The 23066-nt window shown below is 47.8% G+C and overlaps 1 protein-coding gene across 1 annotated transcript in view; it reads right to left on the minus strand.

Annotated features, from left to right (window-relative positions):
• The window catches only part of LOC144954625 (ceramide synthase 1-like), a 60609-nt gene that overhangs the window by 11940 nt on the left and 25603 nt on the right, over positions 1-23066 (minus strand). The window contains exons 2-4 of the mRNA XM_078885082.1: positions 10672-10831; positions 5090-5270; positions 3926-4087 (exon numbers count right to left, since the gene is read on the minus strand). Coding sequence (XP_078741208.1) covers positions 3926-4087; positions 5090-5270; positions 10672-10831 — 503 coding nt within the window. The remainder of the gene's footprint in view (positions 1-3925; positions 4088-5089; positions 5271-10671; positions 10832-23066) is intronic.

The following is a 23066-nucleotide window of genomic DNA, read 5'->3' on the forward strand; positions in this document are numbered from 1 at the left end:
CAGGCACGTGGACACACAGAGCGATAGAAACTGAGACACCAAGAGATACTTCAGGTGATCTATACTCAGGCAGGCATAGATACACAACAGAGAGAGAGGGAAAGTGGGATATTGGGAGAAAGTTGTTTGGAAAAATAGATACAAATAATCAGACAGAGATACATAGACGTTGAGAGACACAGACAGGAGGCAGGTGGAAAGACAGATAAGATATAGAGAGAGAGAGAGACAAGGAAGCCAAAAGACAACGACACAGCAGAACAAATAAAGAGACAGACATACAGGGAGGGCTGGAACACCAACACGGAAGGTCTGGACGGGGACATAAACAAAGGCATGATACACCGCCAGAGGCAAAGATAATCCTGATCACTGCAGGTTTGAGGCAGTGAAAGTTCTGCATCTGCATGGCCTGTGGTGTGTCCAGGCACAGATCAAGCATCATCACCGACGCTGCCTTGTGAAGGAAAAAGGCTAACAGTGACAGTTAGATTTTAAAAGTGGATGTGCCAAGCCACTCTCATGAGCCATGGCTGGGTCTGATCCTTGCACAGGACAAACGCAGACATTAGTAACATCCCACCCATTGCCTTTAATTTGGCTGTGCGACAAACATTGATAAGGATCAAGATGAAATCCACCGCTCCCGATGTGGTTCATTTCACCTCACCTCGTTATCATTTCCTTCCCTCTGTCGCAACACCCACGACCAATGTGCAATCAACCCCCCTACCTTGGAAAAGTTACAGCAGCCGATTTCGACATTAAATATGGTGCAATCTGCTCGCCCATCTGTAGCCGAAGGTTGCTCGAGGTTAGTTTACTGCAAGCATGCGGCTTGACGGAATGAACAAATACCAAAGAAACCAGTGTGGGCTTCGGGTAAATAAGCAGCCGCATTCATATTTGTGCATCTGAGCACGTTTGTTCACCTTGGGAAAGTGCCAGGGACATTTTTTTTTATCTCTCTGGCAGCGAATTGGCAGCAGCATTGTCTTTGTGTTTCCGAGCGTCTGTCTGCATGCGCACGCGCCCGTTTATTCATGAGTTTCCGTGTACAATTTTGAACAGAGTTTAAATAAGCAAAATATGAAGCCTCCAACCTCTTTTGTGCACAAAAGAGAAATGACTTTCGCTTTTGTTTTTCAGTGTTTAAGAAAAATATATAAGCCTGCTCCAACGACCAATGAGGAAGTAATTGTATTTGTTGGCAGCCCCTGAATCGGTCATGTAAATTCCACATTCCTATGGAGGGGGCGGGGGGGGCAGTATCTCCACGGGACAATCACTTGTTACAATATTGATGCTCTTTGTGTATCTAAAAAAGCTTCGCTGAGTTTCAACACTCTCGTTGAGAGGGTCCTACGTTAATGCACCACAGATCTCCCTTGCAAACTAGCTGGGTAACTGGCTGGATGGGACTTACATGTGTAACAAATAAACATTGTCTTCTTGGTTCTTTCGGTAAAGTCACGTAGAATGGAAATAATAAAATAATAAAGTAAAACATAATAAAATAATTCTCACGACGTTTCGGCCACAACGCAAGCAGCCGTCCTCAGGTGAAGACCAGGTCTGTCGGGGAGACAGCATCTGAATGAATGACGCTGTCTCCCCGACAGACCTGGTCTTCACCTGAGGACGGCTGCTTGCGTTGTGGCCGAAACGTCGTGAAAATTATTTTATTATGTTTTATTTTATTATTTTATTATTTCCATTCTACGTGACTTTCCCGAAAGAACCAAGAAGATGAATCCCTGCAGTCACGAAAGCTTTAAATCGAAAAATAAACATTGATTGATTGAAGTTCATGAATGAGCCTCTGGCACGTGGGCAGGAAGCATCGTACTCATACTCGGATAAATCCCACACGTAAAAATTGATTCTATGGACTCGCTGTACTTCCATATCCTGCCCACCCCACAGCCGAATGGATTTGTGAGTTTCACAATCGTGTGTGATTCACCCACCATAGCCTTCATTATGGGCTTAGCAACCTCTTAAACACACACACACGTACACAATGCCTAGCAATATAGCAAAACACGGGCTCTATGTCAATTTCCACTGTTGTTTTCACGAGAGGATAGAGTTTGGAACAGGAACATTGGCCAACAGGGAGAGTAATGTTTTTTAATGAACGTGTCCACGAGTTCACATAAACCTCCCTGCCACTTTGTCAAAGAATAGCTTCCTTTGGATTATATCTGTGAACAACCAAGTTGCATTGCAACTGAGTGGAATGACACGGGGCTAAATATGTGGAGTGAAAACTAGGCTAAAGAGACCTTGAACAAATGCAATGTTTATGCCAATATTGGTGGTGTTTGCTTTTAGCATTGATGCACACGATACAGTAAAACCTTGGATTGCGAGCATAATTCGTTCCGGAAACGTGTTTGTAATCCAAAGCACTCGTATATCAGTTGTGATCACGTGACGCTCAGCAGACAAAGCGTGTACACGTACTACTCGTATTGCAAGACCTCGCTCGTTTATCAAAGTGATATTGATTTTAAAAAATGTCTCGTCTTGCAAAACACAAGCAGACCAAGTTACTCGCAATCCAAGGTTTTACTGTATTAGAATTTTAAGGCTAAGAGTGGCTCAAGAAATTCAAAATGACCATGTCAAAACTACCGAGTTGGCTTCACTGATTTTACAGATTCGAATCCAGGCAGCAAACGTGTTACTAAACCCATATATCAAGTGCAGGCAGTTCGAGGTATCCTGCCTGAACATCCATCAAGACAGAAAATGAAAATCAAATAAAGTTGGGGTGGGGTTTCTTCTATTAGTTTGGCCCAGCCGAGCTCAACTCCATGGACTGCAATTTATAAAGAACATTGGATTCATGACATGCGGCAAAACCACTCCGTGTCATCACCAGGAAGGAAAGCCATCTCATGTTAAACAAGGTAGGCATACTGAGGTGACCACAGAAGTATGGGCAGTTGTCAGTGGCATCTTCCAAGGTCATATTCGATGAGATCATGTGGCATTATTATGACTGAATGAGTTCCGGAAGGAGGTTAACTCTGCCTCGTGACATAAATGATACCATAATTGTGATGCAATTAACATTAAAATATGCTATTATTCACCAATCTATATAGTAAGTACCGTTCAGCACTTTGTTATACGACTGTTGGATGAAAGCCTCCGCACTCATTTATTGACCCTGGAGGGATAATGGGCGAAGTCGGTCCCGCCTGGAATTTGAACTCACAACCTTCTGATTACAAAAACCTTCTGATTATGAGACAAACGCTATTTTGAAACAATGCCTATGGATAGACCAGCCCCTTGTCAGAGGAATGTGGAATATTCACCACAGAGTCATGACCGCCAAAGAAGATGAGCATTGCCCAACCGTCGTTCGAGCCGAGAGACATTTAGCTTTTCTTTTATATTGAAAACCAACAAAAACATGATAGTGATTTAAATAGTGCTGAGAGTGTGTGCCTCTGAAATTGTAGTGCAGGATAGGCCACAAATAAAGGCGTCATGGACCTTCTATAGACATTTGAATTCAGCTGGAAGAACCCAATGAGCTATGAAGCTCCGTTTCACAGGTATCCCAGACCATGCTGGGTCAGCAATGGTGGAAAATCACAGAGGAAGTTACATATAGATAGATTAATTAAACAATCATACGTAAACTTGAAGAAATATACATATCGAAACAAATCGCACCAATCGTTAATAACCGTACACATAAAGGGATACATTATACTCGCAAATTCGCAGTTGTCAAATCATAGTCGCCAATGTATGTATGTATGTTGAACTTCTTCCGCACCAACCGTGCTAATCGGATGTACAGGAGAAGGACAACAAACTAAACACATTGCAAAAACAGCAGCGGGTCATGAGCGACAGTCGTGAATGCGGCGGCCGCTGTGGTTGACATCGAGCATCTGACCAGGACACGGCGAAAGTGATGCAGCCGATGTTGGAGAGGATGTTGTTGAGCCTGTGGTAGGTGTTGTTGCGAGTCTTGAGATAGACGTTGAGCTTGGTGAACTCCAGCTGAATGTCGGTCACGTCGTGCAGGAAGAGGGCCAGCATGCCCACGTTGTGGTAGCTGCAGACGACCGCGCACGCACACAAAGCCAGAGACGACCATCTCCCATTTGGCCCGAGATAACCATTGGAACAAAAATCTGTCCCCGTGATCGGCGAGAGGTGATTATCGCCGTTCGGCCACGTCAGACACATGCCAGAGGACGCCCCTGGCTCATGCCGCCTTACGCGTCACCGACAATTTTGCCAAATTCATTGGTGGTCGGGCTGAGACTATCGACTCGTGGAGTGAGACCGATTGTCGATCGAGGAAGGGTCAAGTCGGTTGGCATCATCACACCGTGCCATGTCACACCCAGCCTCGTCACACCGGACCGTGTCACACTCCGCTGCTTCACACCCACAGCGTCACAGCCCACAGCATCACACCCAGCCACGTCAAACCTGGACGCGTCACACCCGACCGTGTCATATCAATACCGGCCACTCTGCTCCGGAGACGTGGATTGCTGCGAGTGAGCGGCGGGGGTGAAGGCAACTACGACTATTTGCTGATCGAGCACAACAGAAGTAGTAGTGGTACAACTGGCATAAGTGCCATGACCATTGGGGGCAACCTACTACTAAGGCAAATTGCATGAGCATCTGGTGTGGGTAACACCACGCCTGTACAACTCTGCCTCTCCGGCTGATGTTGTTTCCATTTCAGACAAGGTGTTCACTTATGATTTTATGGCTAAGTAAACCTAGGGAAGGCACAGGGCAGGTTAAGACAATACTGATGTTATCCATGAGCTGGGAACTGAACGGAGGCCTTTCTCTTTACACACACACAACTGGCGCACTTGCACCACTAGAGTTCCGAACGGAAACTTCCATCTCACGACACAACGATGACAGCGCAATCGGAATACATTCGGGGGGCTAAAGACGAAAACAAAACAAAAGCCCAATGTGAAAAACCCTCGCGGCGTTTATCATTTTATTTAGTGTACATTTCCTTCGATCAATCCGCGCAACTGCTCTCCAAGATCATCGTGCAAAGCGCGTGCGCGGGACTGACCGGAAGGCGTAGGAGGAGATGAGCAGGGAGAGCGTGATGACGTGGTGCAGCAGCATTACTGGCGAGTCCTTGCGCCACGCATCCATGTACAGCGTGCCGTATATGGAGTGAGCGTAGAAGCTTGCCTGCGCCACGTACGCCAAGTAGATGTCCGTCGGGACCTCGATTCCGCGCTTCCAGCCTGCAGAAGGAACATTTTGTGAAGTTGCACAGGTGTGCGTCTCGGGAACCCGAATGCTACAATGGCGTCGGATCCTCCCAGACCAACACAGCCGAGGGCTCTGGGTCTCAATCCCGAAGGTTGAACCGTATTTCTCGGCTCTAATGAGAGGAATTAGCAGCGGACCGGTCGCTAGTGACTGCATGAAAATAACTGCGCATGCACATGATCCGGCAACTTGGAGGTGAGGATGGTGGATCGTTTTATGATGAGATCGTGTGTGTGAGAGAAAAACCCACTTTGCCATGGGGCAGCAGTTGTGTCGGTAATTAACAGGAAACCGAGTAGCTTGTTGACATATTGGCGTGGAGTGTTTTAGTGTTCTGCCCTCGTATTCAGGAGTGTTTGGAGGCACTCCAGTTTCCTCCCACATGCAGAAATAGCCAAAAGGAACTCGCCAAACAACTCTAAGCAGGGCCTTCTTGAAAAAGACTTGAGACTCAGCGAGGCTTCGGTGAGTCACAAAGTGCCGCCCCGCTCAAGGGAAAAACGAAGCGTCGTCGTTTCCATCGGCAGTCCTGAGCCAGTGGTGATAATTAGCACAGTTGGCTAAGTATGGTGCGAAAGAAGTTCAACATACATGTGTACACCATTCCACATTTCAAGGGCAGGGGGGCCTTTTTCAATGAAAGGCAGCCACTGTTGACTTTCCACACACTGGTATCCATTTTATTCACCGAAAAACAATGAAAGGTCGCGCTAGCCCTCGACTGGATTTTGAACTCGTCTAACCTTCCGACCGTGAGCCGCTCACTTTACCAGCTCCACCAGCCCGGAGTGAAATGATTGAGCAAATACATAATCGGTGTTATTCATATTCGAGTTCAACAGTTGCTATGTTGTCCAAGTCCACTTTTGAATAAAATGCCAGGGACACATCCATGTGGTGGTATTATCGGTGGCTGCTCTCAAACTCAAGGGCAGCGCCGGAGCCCCTCTGCTTGGCACCGAGAGATTCGCAGCATAACCACGTCTCGTGTTCGTCGTGTGCCACCCGCCCGCCCGCCCGATCGCCCACACAGGACAGCTCTCAGCCTCCACTTCACTGGTGGCTCTCCAAGTCCCCGCAGCTTCCCTCCTTGCAGGAGGCGCGCCCAATAAAACAACAACACCACCAGAACCCCTGCGCCGTGGAGAAATGTACGGGACAAATGCGTACAGCCACGTTTGCACCGTTGGGTTTACGCGGTTGGTGATGTACAGTTCTTGGCTGCGTTTTCACCTTGTACCGTACGTTGTTTGGCATGAAGTCTGATACACAGTACAGCTATACAACTAAGGTTGCAACCGGTCCTGGTTTTCCCAGTATCGTCCTCTTTTTGAAATAGCAGTCCTGGGAAATTTCCGTGTTTTCGTTACTCAGAGATTGCAACCGAAGGCTCACAACCTAGTGACATAGCCGGGTGGGTGTATTGTCCATGAAAATACCATGTGCCGTCTGCTTCAAAGTGGACGTTACAGATCGTGTGATGTCGTTCCCAAGTGTAGGCCATTGTGTGCCGACGTCATTGTCCAAGTCTAAAAAAATTGCCCGCAAATTACCGTACTCAACTGAGGATCATACTTTGAAATCATCGCCCGTTACTGCGAAAGCTTAGCAGGACCCTCGTGAAAGAGAGTCATGAGACTCGGCGAAGCTTTCGTGGGTAAACAAGTGTACAGTATTCCCTCGTTATTAACGAACTTGCTATCCACGATTTGGGCTGTCCGCGAATTGCATCAAGAGAGAAAATGAGACTGATGAGATTAAGTGATGAGAGACGACATGATGCGAGAAAGCGATGAGATAAAGTGATGAGATGAAGAGATGAGAGACAGAGAGAGATAACTTCTGTAAGCTTTAGAAGCATCTGCAGACCTTCCGCATACGATATTCGTAGGCCAATATCATTAACCGCGAAATTTGATGTTCACGAGCATCTCCGGAACGTATCCCTAGTGAATAACGAGGGAATACTGTAATAAAAAATAAACCCCCAAAAACCCATCGGAGAGCCATGTCAGTGCCCACGGGCAAATTGCACAACCCATCAGCGCCACGGTACATACAAACAAAGAAACGCATGAGGGTTTTAAAGGGGCATAAATGCCTACCTACCCGTGCATACTTCAGGACGGATGGTTATTATTATGTCTTTGCGTTTCATCTGTCACTCAGAGGCACACACGTGATTACCACCATATTCACTCCCTCCCCCCTCCACTAGATCGCTTGATTCTTAACTAGCTGCGAGTTCAAAAACTGGGTTTGGAAGATTCACTCAGCCTCTCGTCCCACCGAGGTCGATAAAATAGATACCACTCTCAGTGTGCAAAATTCAACAGCTGTCATCCTGCAAAGAGTGGTCCAAGTGAGAAAAACGTGGAATTTCCTTCACTTCCTAAGAGCTGCCAATGAAAAAGAGTAATGCCCCAATTTCCATTTGCTCAGGGAGAAATATACATTTAATTTTAAATGAACAACATAAAATAATCCCTTTTCAAACTCCAGAACAACTCGGAGTTACTTTGTGTTGGTGGTCGTAACAAGGCACATTAAGTGTGTTGGTCACGTGACATCTAAGCAAGGCATGATGGGAGTCACACCACACTGCTGTTTGTGAACACACCTTTTGCCTCTTGTTAAAAACTAGGGAGTATAATATAGAGCTGGACTTATCCAACAAATGGCGTTAGGACTTGCTTCCATGGTTGGACATGATATGCAAAGAAAATGCAGGACATTATGAGGACAAACAGCTGTTAGCAATACGCTGGAGAGCATTCCATCTCCATGGAAATGTTGGTGATGCCACTACCCAGCCCCCACCTCTCCTCTCTCGCTGCCTTCACCCCACTCCACCGCACCACCGCAAACCCCTCCCACATCTCCCTCCCTTCCTTTTGGCAAAGCTCCACGCACGAATTCATTTCTAGATCGTCGGTTATTGCCGAGCATATCTCTGCAGAACAGCACAACGCTCCACGCTCAAGCAGAGCCAGGCCAGAGAAGTCAATTTGTATGAGCATTTTTTTTTGTTAATCGAATGCACTCAACGATGAATGATGTGATAGGAATATTATTGTGTCCCTGGGTTGGCGCTGTGCAGAGCCAAAGACAAAGATCCCCCGTGTGGCCTTTCACAGACTATCGGGGCAAGTGCTGTTGGCAAGCACCTATGTTGGGCCGGCATGGCACACGAGGGAATGGGTGGCCAGCATCCACGCCCGACTGCCTTTGTCTCCCCGGTAGTGATGTTTAAACACTGCACCAGGTTCTTATTTCAGGCGAGTCGACCTAGGAGAAGCCCAAGCATGGTGCAGATATTTGTCACTGGTGTCGACCGAGAGTGGCAATCGAACTTCGGGTTGCCGGGTTTTTAGCGCAGTGTGCTAACCGCTACACCACCACTCCCCAGGGGGGGTGGAGGGTGGTGGCTTTGCCCCACCACCACAAGTGACAACAGGCATGTGATGGTTAACCCCTCCACTCCCAGAGATTTAATGAATTGTCACCATTCGGCTACATTATTTGTGTTTAGTTTCTTGTCCTTCCCCCGCACCTCGGATTAGCACGGTTGGCTATGTACGGTGCGAAAGAAGTTCAACATACATACATTGTTTTTTTAAATCTTATTTTACTCGTTGGAACCGTCTCATTTGCGCCGGGCATCTGATTTGTCCCGTTTTGTTTATTATATCAGCCTCAAGTTACATCAGAGTATAATTTGTATAAATTGTAAATCATTAACTCTAAGAGACACATTCAACGTATACGTCATGAGCGAACTATCCTCGGAAAAATAATTTCCACTCAGAGAGTCTTAGCTGGATCAAGCACTTCACTATAATTATTCCCAATGACCAAATAATTTCAGAATCTCTGATCGCATCAGATCCCAGAAGCTAAGCAGGTTTTAGCCCCAACAGCGCTTACACGGATAACCGCCGTGCATAACAGGTGCTACAGGTAGCAGGGCCACGTGTCGACAATCCACAGTGCAGTGCAGCAACAAGAACCTATTGTTGGATTGTACCTCTGCGTTCCACATCTACGCTCCCCAGCTTTCACCAACTCGCACCTGCCAGCGTGAGCTGGGTTAGTAAGTAAGGACTTGTCCCTTGCTTTTTATTCGACGCGTGTGCGCGATGGCGCAGTCATCGATCGAGGGTCCGATTCGAACCGCGTTGTGTGATCGGCATCGCGCTCGCTGAAGGTGTTTGCCTTCAGGGAAGTGGTGTCCTGTATACGCAACTGCGCACAATTCTGTGAGTCACTTATAACCGCTTTGCCGTTACTTATTGCCAATTATGGACTCAGACTATTGTCCTATCATTCATAGAGTCCCTGGCACACAATAATATGCTACAGTGGCAGTGGGGGCCGCAAAATACCGATTTATCTATATACATAAAAGGGGAATTTGTGAATATGTGTGTCTGTTCAAAATGTTTAGAGCGTACTTCCTGACATGCAACAAATTTGCCATGTGGGTACTTTCCAGACTGTACACCATGAAAAAATTATAAAAATAGACTTTTGTATTTTTTTTGGGGGGGGGGGGGCGCAATAATGCATATATTTTGCACGGCAAGTGAGCTGTGACGTCACATATGTCATGTGATCCGTGTGCGGAAGCGTAACAGAGTGTGCCTGCTGATCGCGAGTAAAGTGAAATACAAATGTGTTGCAGGTCTAAGGCGTTCTTTGCGCAGCATTGCTGCTTTATTATTTCAGTCGTTTACTGCCGTATGCACCCTGAAAGTTGTATGTCTGCAGCAAGCGCATGTATGTGTACCTATGGACGTGCGCGTGTGTGTGGGGGGTGCGGTAGTGTAGTGGTTAGCGCGCTGCGCTACGTACCCAGCGACCCGAGTTCGGGTCGAGTAAGTGGTGTGGTGTGTGAACATCGCCACTGGGGAGACAAAGGCGGCCGGGCGTGGTGCTGGCCACCCACCCCCTCGTATGCCGTGCCGGCCTTCATAGATGCTCGCTAACAGCACTTGCCCCCTACATTCTCACAGGCTACACGGGGGATCTTTGTCTTTATCCTGTGTGTGTGGGGGGGCAGCGACTGTGTAGCGATTCGCGCGCTGCACTATGAACCCAGCGACCCGAGTTCAATTCCCGCTCACGGCTACCACCGGTGACGATTATTTGAACTGGTCCTGGGCCTCTCCTAGGTCGACTCAGCCTCAAACGAGTAACTGATGTGGTGTGTGAACATCGCCACTGGGGAGACAAAGGCGGCCGGGCGAAATTAGGGATTTTGATCGGATCATTGCGGGGGCACGTGCCACCCCACCCCACTGGCTCCGCCAGTGCACGGTGCCATGGGTGGTGGTGGTGGGCGCATCGTCGTCCTGCGCCGTGGTCACTCACCGTAGAAGACGGCCGCTGGGTTGTGGTAGAAGGGGTACTCCTCCTTGACGAGCAGGTGTGCCGCGTACAGCCAGATGGCCAGGTAGAAGAGCAGCTTCCAGCAGCTCTCGGGAAACTTGTCGGCGTCGGCAGGACGCAGCCTCAGCCACTGGGCCATCGGCTGTGGAAAACAAGGATGACAACCGTGCTGATCACAAGTTGTTTATTGATGTTGTTAACAAAAGTAAATAAGCTGATGTGTGTGCTTACACGTGACATCGGCCACACGGCCTTGCGGGGGTGCGTAATTTTAGCCGCGTTGGTCCAATACAAGCATAACTCTGGTCCGGTTTCAACATTTAGTGTCTCGTCAGCAGAGTCAGGCTTGCTTGAAGTAATGCTGGTGAATGCCAGATGTTTATCGGCAAGGACCCCCTCTGTTAGACACGGGTCCCAGTTCGACGCCACATACTGGTACGCGACACAAAATAATGATGAGCATCGTAATGGAGAAAATCAGTAGGAGTCGGCCTTTTTACTTTTATACTTATCTTCTCCAACAACGACGCGAATGATGAATTTGTATTATGTGCAACATGTTTTTTTGTGTAGACATAGAGCAGCACAAATGTGTCAGCGAATTCATACGAAGCACTCGGGGTCAGCGTGTCTCCACGTTCAAATGAGTGTCGATGTGGTGTGCTTATCTCTTAAAGGTCACACTTATACACACAAAGTGCTTGCCACAAATTAACCACAATAACATGCTGACCTCGTCTCAGAGAATAAACCATCCCGTGAACTCCGGTCATCCTCGCAGCGGCTTTTGGTGAACCATCGAACAAAGACGGTCACCGCATCGCGCGCTTTCAGATGCGCTTCTGCAGCCGTCTGGAACGCTCCTCCTTCCCAGATTAGGAAGCCACTGGAGCTACGCACTTTTAAATCATCATCTAGCTTGAAAACTAATTTCTTTAGAACTGCCTTTTGAGTTTAGTTTGCTGTCCTTCCCCAGCAACTCCGATAAGCACGGTTGGTTATGTATGGTGCGAAAAAGGCTCTACATCCATACAAAGAAGTTCAACATACATACAACATCTATTATCTCCACCCGGTGGCCCTGAAAGTAAAGGTGCAGCCCTGCACTTGCTTGCTCGCGGAACTGCCGGTGGCATTGCCTCCGCTGCTACGACGAGCTCTAGAGAACGACTTCTGACCTATTCTTCCACAATGACCACATATCTCGGAAGAGGTGGGAGTACCCGCACTGCTAGCGCATCATGCGCGACCTGCCGAGCCACCAAGCATCGAAACAGTGGTGGAAATTCTAAATTCCTATGGCTGGCATAAGCCTCCCTCTCTCCCTGTAGGATAAGCAACGCTGACTCACCATGAAGTGGGTACTGTAACTCAAATCATTGCCCTAGAGGGAATGACAGGTCGAGCCAACCCATGCCCCTGCTCTGAACTTGCAAGTCAAATACTCTGCTACTCTTTGGTTCTTTCGGTAAAGTCACGTAGAAAGAAAAACAATTAAATAATAGAGTACGGCGTTTCGATTGCAACACAAGCAACTTTCATCAGGGAAAGCTAAATTTGAGAGAGACAAAACACAGACACGGAGACACACAGACACACACAAGCAGAGAGACACACAACATAGACACAGTGTGTCTCTCTCTGTGTGTCTGTGTTGTGTGTCTCTCTCTGCTTGTGTGTGTCTCCGTGTCTGTGTTTTATATCTCTCTCAAATTTAGCTCTACCTGACGACGGTTGCTCGTGTTGCAATCAAACCGTCGTACTCCATTATTACATTTATCTTCTTTCTATGTGACTTTACCGAAAGAACCAAAGAGTAATTCCTGCAGTCACGAAACCTTCAAATCAAGTTTGCTCTGCTACAGTGCCGAAGGAGTGTAGACACGTCCGTTAACAAGACGTGGCTCGAGGAATGTGTTCTCAGGTAGCACAACGCCGGGCGGTGCAACCCAGAATCACGTGCGAGAGCTCCGTGGCACCAACGTCGTGCCGCGTGTGAAATTCATGACGTGAAGCACTTTAATTTGACCGTAGAAACAGTGGCAGGGGCAAATCCATTTTCGAAGGGTGTGAATTCGGCACGTTTAGTGTGATTTGGACCCTCTGCGTTTGCTACCGAGTGAAGTGAAATGGCCACGGAATGCGATAAGCATTGTGTCGGGAATGATCGCTTTTCCTGCCGGGCCCTGCCTGCTCCGCACTTGCAGAGTCAGCATCTGATAATAAACAAAAAAAGTGAACACGGCCAACTACACCGACCAACGTACACGCAACAGCTTGTTTTGTCAGTGCACCGCTACACGGAGAGCCTTCCCCAACACGCCTTTCGGAGGGATGGCTGAGGCGTGCAATTGCAGCGAACGGCATCTATAGCATTGTGTTGGTAATGATGGCTTTTCCTGTCGGGCTCTGTCTGCACCGCACTGTACTCCGCTCCGGGGGTGATGACGCTCCCTCGTGCTCCCTCGGGCTCCATCGTTGTGCTGCTGCTGCTACTGCCATGCGCGGTGTTCGCATCGCAGCGCGGAATTCCAGAATGTGGCGGAGGGTTTCTAGACCGAGAACGCTCTCTCTGGGTTATTACGCACCCCGCCACCCACACACATACCCCACACACCAGCCACACCCCACTCAACACCCACATGCACCCAAACACCTCTACACCCACCCACACACCAACAACAACAACAACCGCCATTCGCCACTGAGTGGCGGTAACGTCACCATGGCGCTTGTGCCAGGCTACGTGCATGTTAAAGTCACGTGAAGTGTCGAACGTCCGCTGGCAGGAGGTCCTGGGACAGACCCAGGTGCCATGTGTCGACTGAGATGACTGGCCGATGCACCACCTGTGCCCTCTACTGTGCCAACTTTCTGTATTTTAGCCGCCCGGCGCTCCGCTCGTTGTTGTGAGCGTCGCTACTCCGCCCTCCGTTGTTGCTAGAGGGCGACTGCCTCCAACTGCCCAGTAGCTGCGTCCTTCACGAGCCTCCTCCACAGAGGCCAATCTTGACACCGCTGGTACCGGTCATCGGCAAGTCCACTCAGCTCCACATCCTCTTGTAGCACATCACTCCATCTCTTCTCTAGCCCGTGCAGCGCCCGTTTAGCCCCCTCTATCAGGCCTAACAAAATCTGTTTAGGCATGCGGTGGCTGGGCATGCGGTGGCTGGACATGCGGTGGCTGGGCATGCGGTGGCTGGGCATGCGGTGACTGGGCATGCGGGCTATAAGACTCAGCCAACGCAGCCTTGCCTGCCGGAGAAGCTCACCGATGGGACTTTGTCCAGATTTTTTAATGATTTGTGAGCTCCTCACACAATCCAGCCTGGTTACACCCAGGATGGATCGTAGACAGGCCAGCCTAAATGTTTCTAACAGGCGAAGATGTTTCATTAGGGGGGGGTTCACGTTTTGCAAGCGTGGAGAAGGGAGGGCATGACCGTGGCCGAGAAGACCTGAAGCTTCGTGCGGAGCGACAGACCAGGTAGCTTCCACACAGCGTTACGCAGCCATTGAAAAGATAATGCCACTCGACTGATTCGGAGTGAGACCTCTGCTGTCAAACCGGAGATGGTCATGAGCACACTGCCCAGGTATGGAAAACTCTACAATCTCTCTACAACTGCCCCATCACCAATTGGGAGTTGTGAGGGTGGAGTGTTTGATGGCACAAAATACCCCCCCCATCCACACCCCCCCCATCCACCCCCCCCCCGACCAGATTTGTGACATGTTGTGGGGGGATGTGAATCTTTCCGTATTGGCTCGTAATTCAGAGAATATTCGCATTCATCCTGTACAGTGTGAAGGCTTCTCCCTTAACTGTGGATTGACATCTGCATTGGGAAGGAAAGAAGGGTTGTAAATTGCGCGCAAGCGCTGCGTGAAGGAACGCGGTCGTGTCACTGCGCGTTTGCCGTCCGTTACACGCAGTTGGGCATTTTTCACGATTGGCGTACACATTGGTGTCCATCACGAAATGTGTTTTTTTAATCGCATGAGCACACCAGCCTTATTGCTTCATACCTCCATAAAATCTGTGCAGAGGTAAAACCCCACGAGGATAATTGGGGAAGACATTTCGATTTAAAGCTTTCGTGACTGCAGGGATTCATATTCTTGGTTCTTTCGGTAAAGTCACGTAGAAGGGAAATAATAAAAAATATTTAAAAAAAAAATGTTTTCTTTTATTTGTTTTATTATTTCCCTTCTACGTGACTTTACCGAAAGAACCAATAATATGGGGAAGACATGCTTTATTTCAAAGGCTCTCCTCTTGAAGATATGAAAACCCATCGCTTTTACCACATGCAATCACCAGTGGAGGGGAAAATAGTACGAGGTGCATTAGAAATCAGCGGGGTGGCGATGAACGGCTCACCGTGTTGTATATTCAGACGTGTGCTGTACGTCACCAGTCTGTGGCATGCCCAGTACTGTATTAATATGTTGAGGCTAAAAAATGTTTTGGACTCCATAGAGTCTTTCCAGGATAATAAACTGTATTAGTATAAGCATTCCTTACACCATTATCCGTATTGGAGCAGCACCATTTGCATCAATAAACACCATGGGATAAGTACACTTGACGTCAAGCATTCCTTTTATGGTTTTTTTTGGTAGATTATGCCAATGTCTTCATTAGTAACTGTAGTCTGTACTCCTTCAACGGAGGAGGAATAGCAAAAACTACACGAACTCTCTCCTGAAGCCCTCATCTAAAGTCATCTCGTGGCGAGCAGACCTCGACATGAGCATCTATCTCCTGAACATATTGCCATCATACGCAGGGATAGAATAGCAACAACATGGGATATTTTTCTTCTTGGTTCTTTCGGTAAAGTCACGTAGAATGGAAATAATAAAATAATAAAAATAACCCAATAAAATAATTCTCACGACGTTTCGGCCACAACGCAAGTAGCCGTCCTCAGGTGGAGAACAGGTCTGTCGAGGAGACAGAGTCTGAATGACAGACCTGTTCTCCACCTGAGGACGGCTACTTGCGTTGTGGCCGAAACGTCGTGAGAATTATTTTATTATGTTTTATTTTTATTATTTTATTATTTCCATTCTACGTGACTTTACCGAAAGAACCAAGAAGATGAATCCCTGCAGTCACAAAAGCTTTAAATCGAAATTTAACATGGGATATTGTCGGGGCAAAGTCTATTGGCTGTTTCATGAAGATGTGCGGTTTGAGAGTTTCTGGGTCCCTAAATTTGCACTGAAGCAGTGGTCACAGCAAATTCATTCACACTCGGAAAGTGAGAAATTTAAATTCAAATCAGGGATGGAGCCAGGCCACGAGTACCACTCTGAGGTGATCAGGAGGCTCAGAGTAGGGTCCTGCATCGGGGCATCTTCACCGCGTTATAGCTCACGGCATGACCTGACCTGCACCCGAATGGCAAGCCGTGAAAACGACCTCGTTCCAACTCGATTTGCGACTCTAACTCAGAGGTGAGGGCGCTGTGCTGGGGTACCTCAGAAATCCTGGGTTCGAATCTAGGCAGCCACCTGTGACTATACCAAATTCTCAAGTGGAGTAAGTTGATGGTCTTAACCAGCTTACCAAAGACTGTACGAGAAAAGATGATGAAATATCATTCTGCAACAAACAATATTATACTCTTTGGTTCTTTCGGTAAAGTCACGTAGGTATAAAATAAAATAAAACAATATTACGTAGCAAGGCGGGAGTTGCACTGCTCTGTGAAACGTCCACGTGACATGACACCGGACACACATTTGACATGGCCATAGGAATGTGGAAATTCCACCACCATCTCAGGGGTCACCGACGGAGACGAATTCCATCTCATTGCTCATTTGGGCATACAGACGCTTCACTAATCTTCTGTGTTTAACTTTGAGGCTTGAACCGTAAATGGGTGAGTGACCTATGTAAAAATAATTTTAAAAATTTGGTGACACTGCATTGGCAGTGGTGCAGAAGCACAAATAACAAGCACCACATGCTACGAAGAAGGACCATTGCCCACAGATGTCGCCTATTATATATGTATCCTCTTAAGGCAATCTTACTGACGAATGTGTTATGCTTTTTTGTGTCAAAAAAGCAAATACGGAGTCGGAACATATTAAAGAAAGCAACTCTTAAGCTGTGTCAACGTATCTCAATGGTCGAACTGCGATAAAGTCACGCAGAGCCTGAGCGGAGTTATACAACGCAGCGTGCGTGAACCCTCGGTAGCCACATTGAGAGGCGAGGTTTTCTGCTGGCTCTGCTACGCTGCTCGCAGCGGAGGGCGAGAGGTTGGACGGTGGGAGAGGTCGAGGGGCGGATCTGTGGCACTCACGGAGGGTCGTGTTTCACAGCGGTGACCTCATCAGAGGGCCTGTGATTTTTAACGAGCCGTGCATTGTACCACCCGTGAATGATGCTGGCCGCAAGCTGCTGGTAAAGACCAATTTAAACCGGACGGGCATCCGATGCTTCTCACGACAGAGGCACGACGATGGAATTCGAATTAATATTTTGGAAAACCTGCACGTGCAAGAGGTGTGAAACGCATGATTTGGCATGGCTAACTCGAGTCGGCACGAGTATTTCCGGAGCAAACGTGGGGATGACTTGATCTCAAATTAAACAGTGAGATAACAGGTGACAAGGAGACCGAAGCAGTTGGGCTAATGTTTAACAATAGCAGATCAAAATATGCCTCGTTGAGTCATCGAGGAGTATAAGCTGAGAGGCACAGGACAGAGGAAGGCCATCAAAAAACAAAGAGACAGAATTCTAATGAGGCTTGGGAGAGAAGAGGAATGACTGAGGGCGTGACCGGCACACAGTATACCAGAATGATTGCTTTAGGATGAGCGAAAGAAGAAATTCATGACCCATAAACGGTGTGCTTCTCATAAAATCTGAAATAGCAAGATTTCCCCAAAGCACATGACCAGTGCAAATACCAAACTCTAAGAGAAAACATATCCAGAGGTTGCACCCCCACCCCCCTCTCTCCCCAACCCTCATTCCTCACTTCCCCGCACAAATCCTGCGCCTCACACCCAAACACATGTGGTTATGCAGCAAGGCACCATATGTGCATTGCAATCAATTTCATCGACTTCTTTGCGTGACGATGTTAATGCAACTGCCAAGTGCTCGGGGCCTAGTGAGAAAGATGTTTAATCTCCAGGACGGCAATGCTGCACTTCTAACATCAGCATAAACAACCGGGGAATTTAGGCCTGATGAAGCTAGTTTGTAATTACTGGCAAAACGTGCTCAAGATTGTGGCTTGGCTCTCCAACACACCGGCGTGCTGTACTAGTGACGAATTGGCGCGTTCTGTTTACGCGACAACCCTTACTAGGTGGCTGTGTCGGGTGGTGGCGGGTTTTAACGACACATTTATATATTGACGCGATCTAACGCCAAAAAAACCTCTAATTATGGCGGAACTTATTGCTGGCATAACAAGCAGCCATGGGGTGGTGGGTGGGTGGGTGAGGGAGGGTAATTGATGTGATGACGGGGGTGGCCGCAGGGCAGGCGGAGAGAGCTGACAGGTGCAGTGACCACATTAGGAGCCGAGGTTGTCCGCTCGTAGTGATGGCTCAGGACCCGTGTGCATTGCGCGTGAAAAGCCACCGAGGGTTTGTCCCTCCCCCTACCCGTGCCCCTTCCACCCCCGTGGACTCCGTGCCCTTCACGTGACGCCCGAGTGTCAGGAGGAGTGCGGACGATGAAAAACAAAAATCCCCCATTTCTCCACGACACAACGAGGACTCGCACGCTCTGCGTGTGAAGCACCACGCGAGGCCCCTACTGCGGCAGTGCTGCCCAAGTCGGTTGCTTTATTTCAGACGCTGGCTCTGCCAATGTTTTATTTTTTGCCACCGCTGCCCAACCCACACTCTGGTTGGCGAATTAATTTATTAAAAATGTTCAAACACATCAAAGCACCCCCCCCCTCCCGCTGTGTTGAAGGCCTTATGGTGCACCGGAATGAGGGGATTGTCCCGCTTGAAGCCTACGCCGAGTCCGAAATTCTGTGAATTTAAAAAAATCGGCGGCAGTGGTGTAAGTTTTGCCGTTGGGTTTTCACGTCGCGTGCGTTCCAGCTGAATAGCCACGAGCCCGAAATAACCCTCCCGGTTTTTTATCCAAGATTCTGTTGCATTCGTGTTATTTTCTACGTCACCCATAGTGATCCCAAGGCCAGAATGAACTCTCTTTTTCCATAGCCGTGTGCCAGAACCAACCAAATTATTTCATGCACTGAAAAAGGGTGAAAGGTCCAGCCCTGCAATTGCTCGCTCACGCCACTGCCGGCAGAAGAGCCTTCGCTAGAAGGCTCTCTCGGGAGTATGTTGGTCAAACGTCTTGGCAGAGGTGGGTGTACCCACACTTTACCCCACCACACAACCAAATATGGTTTACCCATTTGTTAAATTGCTGGGTGGACAGAGGTATGGGGATTTAAGTAACTGAACCATTTTAACTTAATTATGTCCTCTGGATTGCAAGTGACGTGTGGTAACATTACACCGTAGCAGCATCTACTTTCATGTATGACAAAGGTTGAAACATCATGTTCTTCTCAAGGGGAAGGTAAAGAGACATCTGAAGCCTTAGAGCCAGTCATGAATTTAAAAAAATACAGCATGTTCTAAAATTCACAGCGTCGAGCGATGATCCATATATATCTTCCCTATAAACATGTGGAATTCACCAGCATTGGTTCAAGTAAACCTGATGAGACACTGGGTGTCAAAACCAGTCCAACGTTTGCTTGTATTAAACCAAAGCTGCTGAAATTATGCACTTCCAGAAGGCTGTGTGGTTGATGGTATGTGTAAAAAATACCGTTGTGTTTTTATGTAGCAGGACAGGTATGTGAAGGAGGCATATTGTGTGACTTATTCTATTTCTGTGCATGCAAGAGAGCTGCTGTGTTCATGCGTTAGCGGAGTACGCAATTGTTGTGCTGAGAGACAGGGCCACACAGGTCCAACAAATGGGAAGTTTGGTCAATTCCATTAAAGACTTGTTTTACGTGTGGGAGAAAACCAGAGTACCCAGAGAAAACCCACACATATGAGGGGACAATATAACCGAAGCTCAGCACAGATGGGCTCCGGGTGTACGGCCATCTCCTGACCAATTCGCAGGCCACCTGCCCCTTCCTTCAACATTTCTGGAGCACAGACACGCACCACCATTCCAGCCGGATAATCACTCACGGCAATATCATCAGCCATGATCTATCTTACTGCTGGACGAAGGCCTCTCCCCAAGCCACCAAGCAGTATTACAGGGTGTGTTAAACAGATGGACCCAATTTGAAATCGCTATATCTCTGCAACAACGAACCGTCCATGAATGAAACCACTTGAAAGGGCGGGGCATAGAGAGGGCGGGGCATAGAGAGAGGGCGGGGCATAGAGAGGGCGGGGCATAGAGAGAGGGCGGGGCATAGAGAGAGGGCGGGGCATAGAGTTTCAAATGATTACCGCTAAATGCCTCTCCCAGCGCACAAACAGCCCCTAGCCTCAGTCATTCGCAAGACACGCTGCCTCAACGTTGGATAGGTCGCATGGGACCCCAAGACTTGGCGCTACACTCTTGGCCCCCAAGATCCCCAGACATCACACACTTAGACTTTTTCTTGTGGGGATATATCAAAGACCGTGTTTTTGTGCCACCATTAGCATCTAATCTGGATGACCTCAAAAACTGAATCACGGCAGCGGTTACTTCAGTGGAAGAAGACACTTTGAGATGCGTTTGGGACGAATTCAACTATCGTCTCGATGTTGTCCATACAGCAGGTGGAGGGCACATAGAGCATTTATAAAATGGTTAGTAATACTTGATAACTCATTAAACCGTTTGTAACTTTTCGTGTAATTCTAACATGTTGCCATCGTGAAATATACTGCTTTGAAATTGGGTCCATCCTTTTGAGACACTCTGTACATACCCACAACTCAATTCCCGGATCGACGATGCCTTAAGGTACTGGAACCATCACGGAAATATGTGAAAGAGTCTCCTAGCACGACAAATTATTGGGGTGCCACTCCTATCTTTAGGAAGACCCGAGCCAGAGGTAGGAATTCCAAAGTACTCTGACAAGAGTTCAGTTTATCCATAGGATGACCCCTGTTGACTTCTGACACAAAGTGGTACTTAACTTATTAATTCCACATTGATGATGGGCTGAATGGGTTCCTGACCAAGATTTCAACTTGCAACCTTCTGTTTATGAGTTGTGTTTATCTCGCCACTCAGCCATCAATTCCTCCAGCCATGCTGAGGACTCGGCCTACCAGACCGACTGTTCTGTCACATCCATTCTGTGTTCAACCATCACACTGCAGGGCAAAACATGACTCTTCCTGCTGCTGACTCTTTGGACCTGTGCCCAGCAACTGTGATTTAAAAGCATATATACAATACTCCAATTGAACTGGAAAGAGTATTTGATACGTGTGCAGTGCATGATAATGCACAACTATTAGTCCAGGTCAGCAGAAACTTGACATCGATTTGGAGGGCATGTCGGTGACACACTCGCCAACAAAGAGATCTCCTTAATTACGGCAATTGCTCCCCAAGATGCAGTAGGGCTCCCATCTGTGGAGTTGTCTCAGCATTAAAGTGGGACAGCGTCAGGTTCAATCTGACCATGACATGTAGCTAAAGCTCAGCCGGACTTGGCATTATCCCAGGGGAAATCCTATTATATCGGACACAAGCTGCCAAAGGGGTGTGACCGGTGACAGATGCAGCAATCCAGGGATGTCACCCTAGCCCAGTGTGTTGAATTACCCAGAGCTCATGCCGAAGAAATGTTTCTGCAGTACATTTATTTGGCAGGTGTAGCTTAATTGAGCCTGGAGATGAGAGAGCCGTAACAATAACTCTGAAGAATGCTGGCATGGTCAGAGTGCCCCGAGTGTGCAGGCATATACAAGAGGATTAATTTGAATTCCGGATTCTGACTCAACTTACAGAGCAAACAGGGCTGGTCATTTTGGGATTCTCTCCAATGACTCACTGACCCAGTGTGGATTGCAGTTGGGATGGTTGTGATAAAACGATCAGCACAGAGCAAAGGCCAGATATGCCAGGGATGTAACGAATTTGGTAACACACTTTGTGCTGACACACAACAACTGTCAGCGGTTGTCAATTTGCCACGCTGCGGCATAATCGCGCAAGTGCAGGCTGCAGGACATGTTACCGTGTCTCCTTGAATGCCCAGGCACCAATTTTCATCGCGCGGATAAATCTAATTTGGCAATTAATTCCACCGAGCGGGGTCATTTACCACAGTTCAGGTATAATGAGAACTGCGTAACGTGAAAACCAGCTGTGGCGATAACGATAAAGCCTATTTTCAGCGTTAATTTGTAAAATGGCAAATTCGCGAGGCAGCATAAAGCTTGCTGGCTCCTTCCAGATAAACTTACAATGCTGGGCTCTATAATTGCATTTTAGAGTCAGCATTTAAAATAAAATAAAGTGAACATGGCCACTAGCAACCATGGCCACGACCAACCATGTACATGAACATGGTAGTTTTTTTGTCAGTGCACTGCTACATGAGGGCCTCCCCATGCCATGCGTAGGATGAGGGTTATTTGGCCATACCTCGTGTAATGGCCTAGCAGCGGTAACACGTTCGACGCTTGTTGCAGAGGTTGACGGTTGGAATCAAGCGGCCGCCCTGATAATTACCACCGATGTATTAACCATGGTAATACGCGCCGCCGTATGTCTGACAGTGAATGTTACAGATCTCCTTACATTATTTGCAGTGGTAGGCCAGTGTGTAAGAGCGTGAGGTTGCACATTTTGACGAATTATAAAATTATCTTAATTGGGACTATGCTTGTACATGACAACCATTACCCACTACTGGCAGGATGATGACTCCCAGTCACTCGTGCAAATGAGACGATAAACTTGAAACTTCACCACATAGGTCAATGCGGTGTGGTGCGGCGAATGGTGGCGTACTACAGAATGGATTTTTTTTTCTCTACGCTGCCCCTCAAGTGCCCACGTCGCCTACTGCACATGGACTTTCGCACATGGTGATCGCCCATCCAAGCACTATTGCGTAGCGTCCGAAATGTGAGGTTAGGCACAGAAACTATTCGCACGCCTACCAATCATTGCGCCACCAATTTTGCTTTCGCCGTATTCACGGATCACAGATGTGTCCCACTGCTTCCTCTGATCTATTTTATTAAACCTCATCTCCACCACAACGTTCATATGTACCGTTCTTAATCCTCTCTGTAAAGCGCCTTGATTAAGGTGCTACATTAATTACATTAAGATAAGATAATTTAACACATTTTAATGACCAAAACTATTGTGCACTCTG

Source organism: Lampetra fluviatilis, chromosome 3, assembly GCF_964198595.1.
Source record: "Lampetra fluviatilis chromosome 3, kcLamFluv1.1, whole genome shotgun sequence".
Taxonomy (NCBI): Eukaryota; Metazoa; Chordata; class Hyperoartia; order Petromyzontiformes; family Petromyzontidae; genus Lampetra; species Lampetra fluviatilis.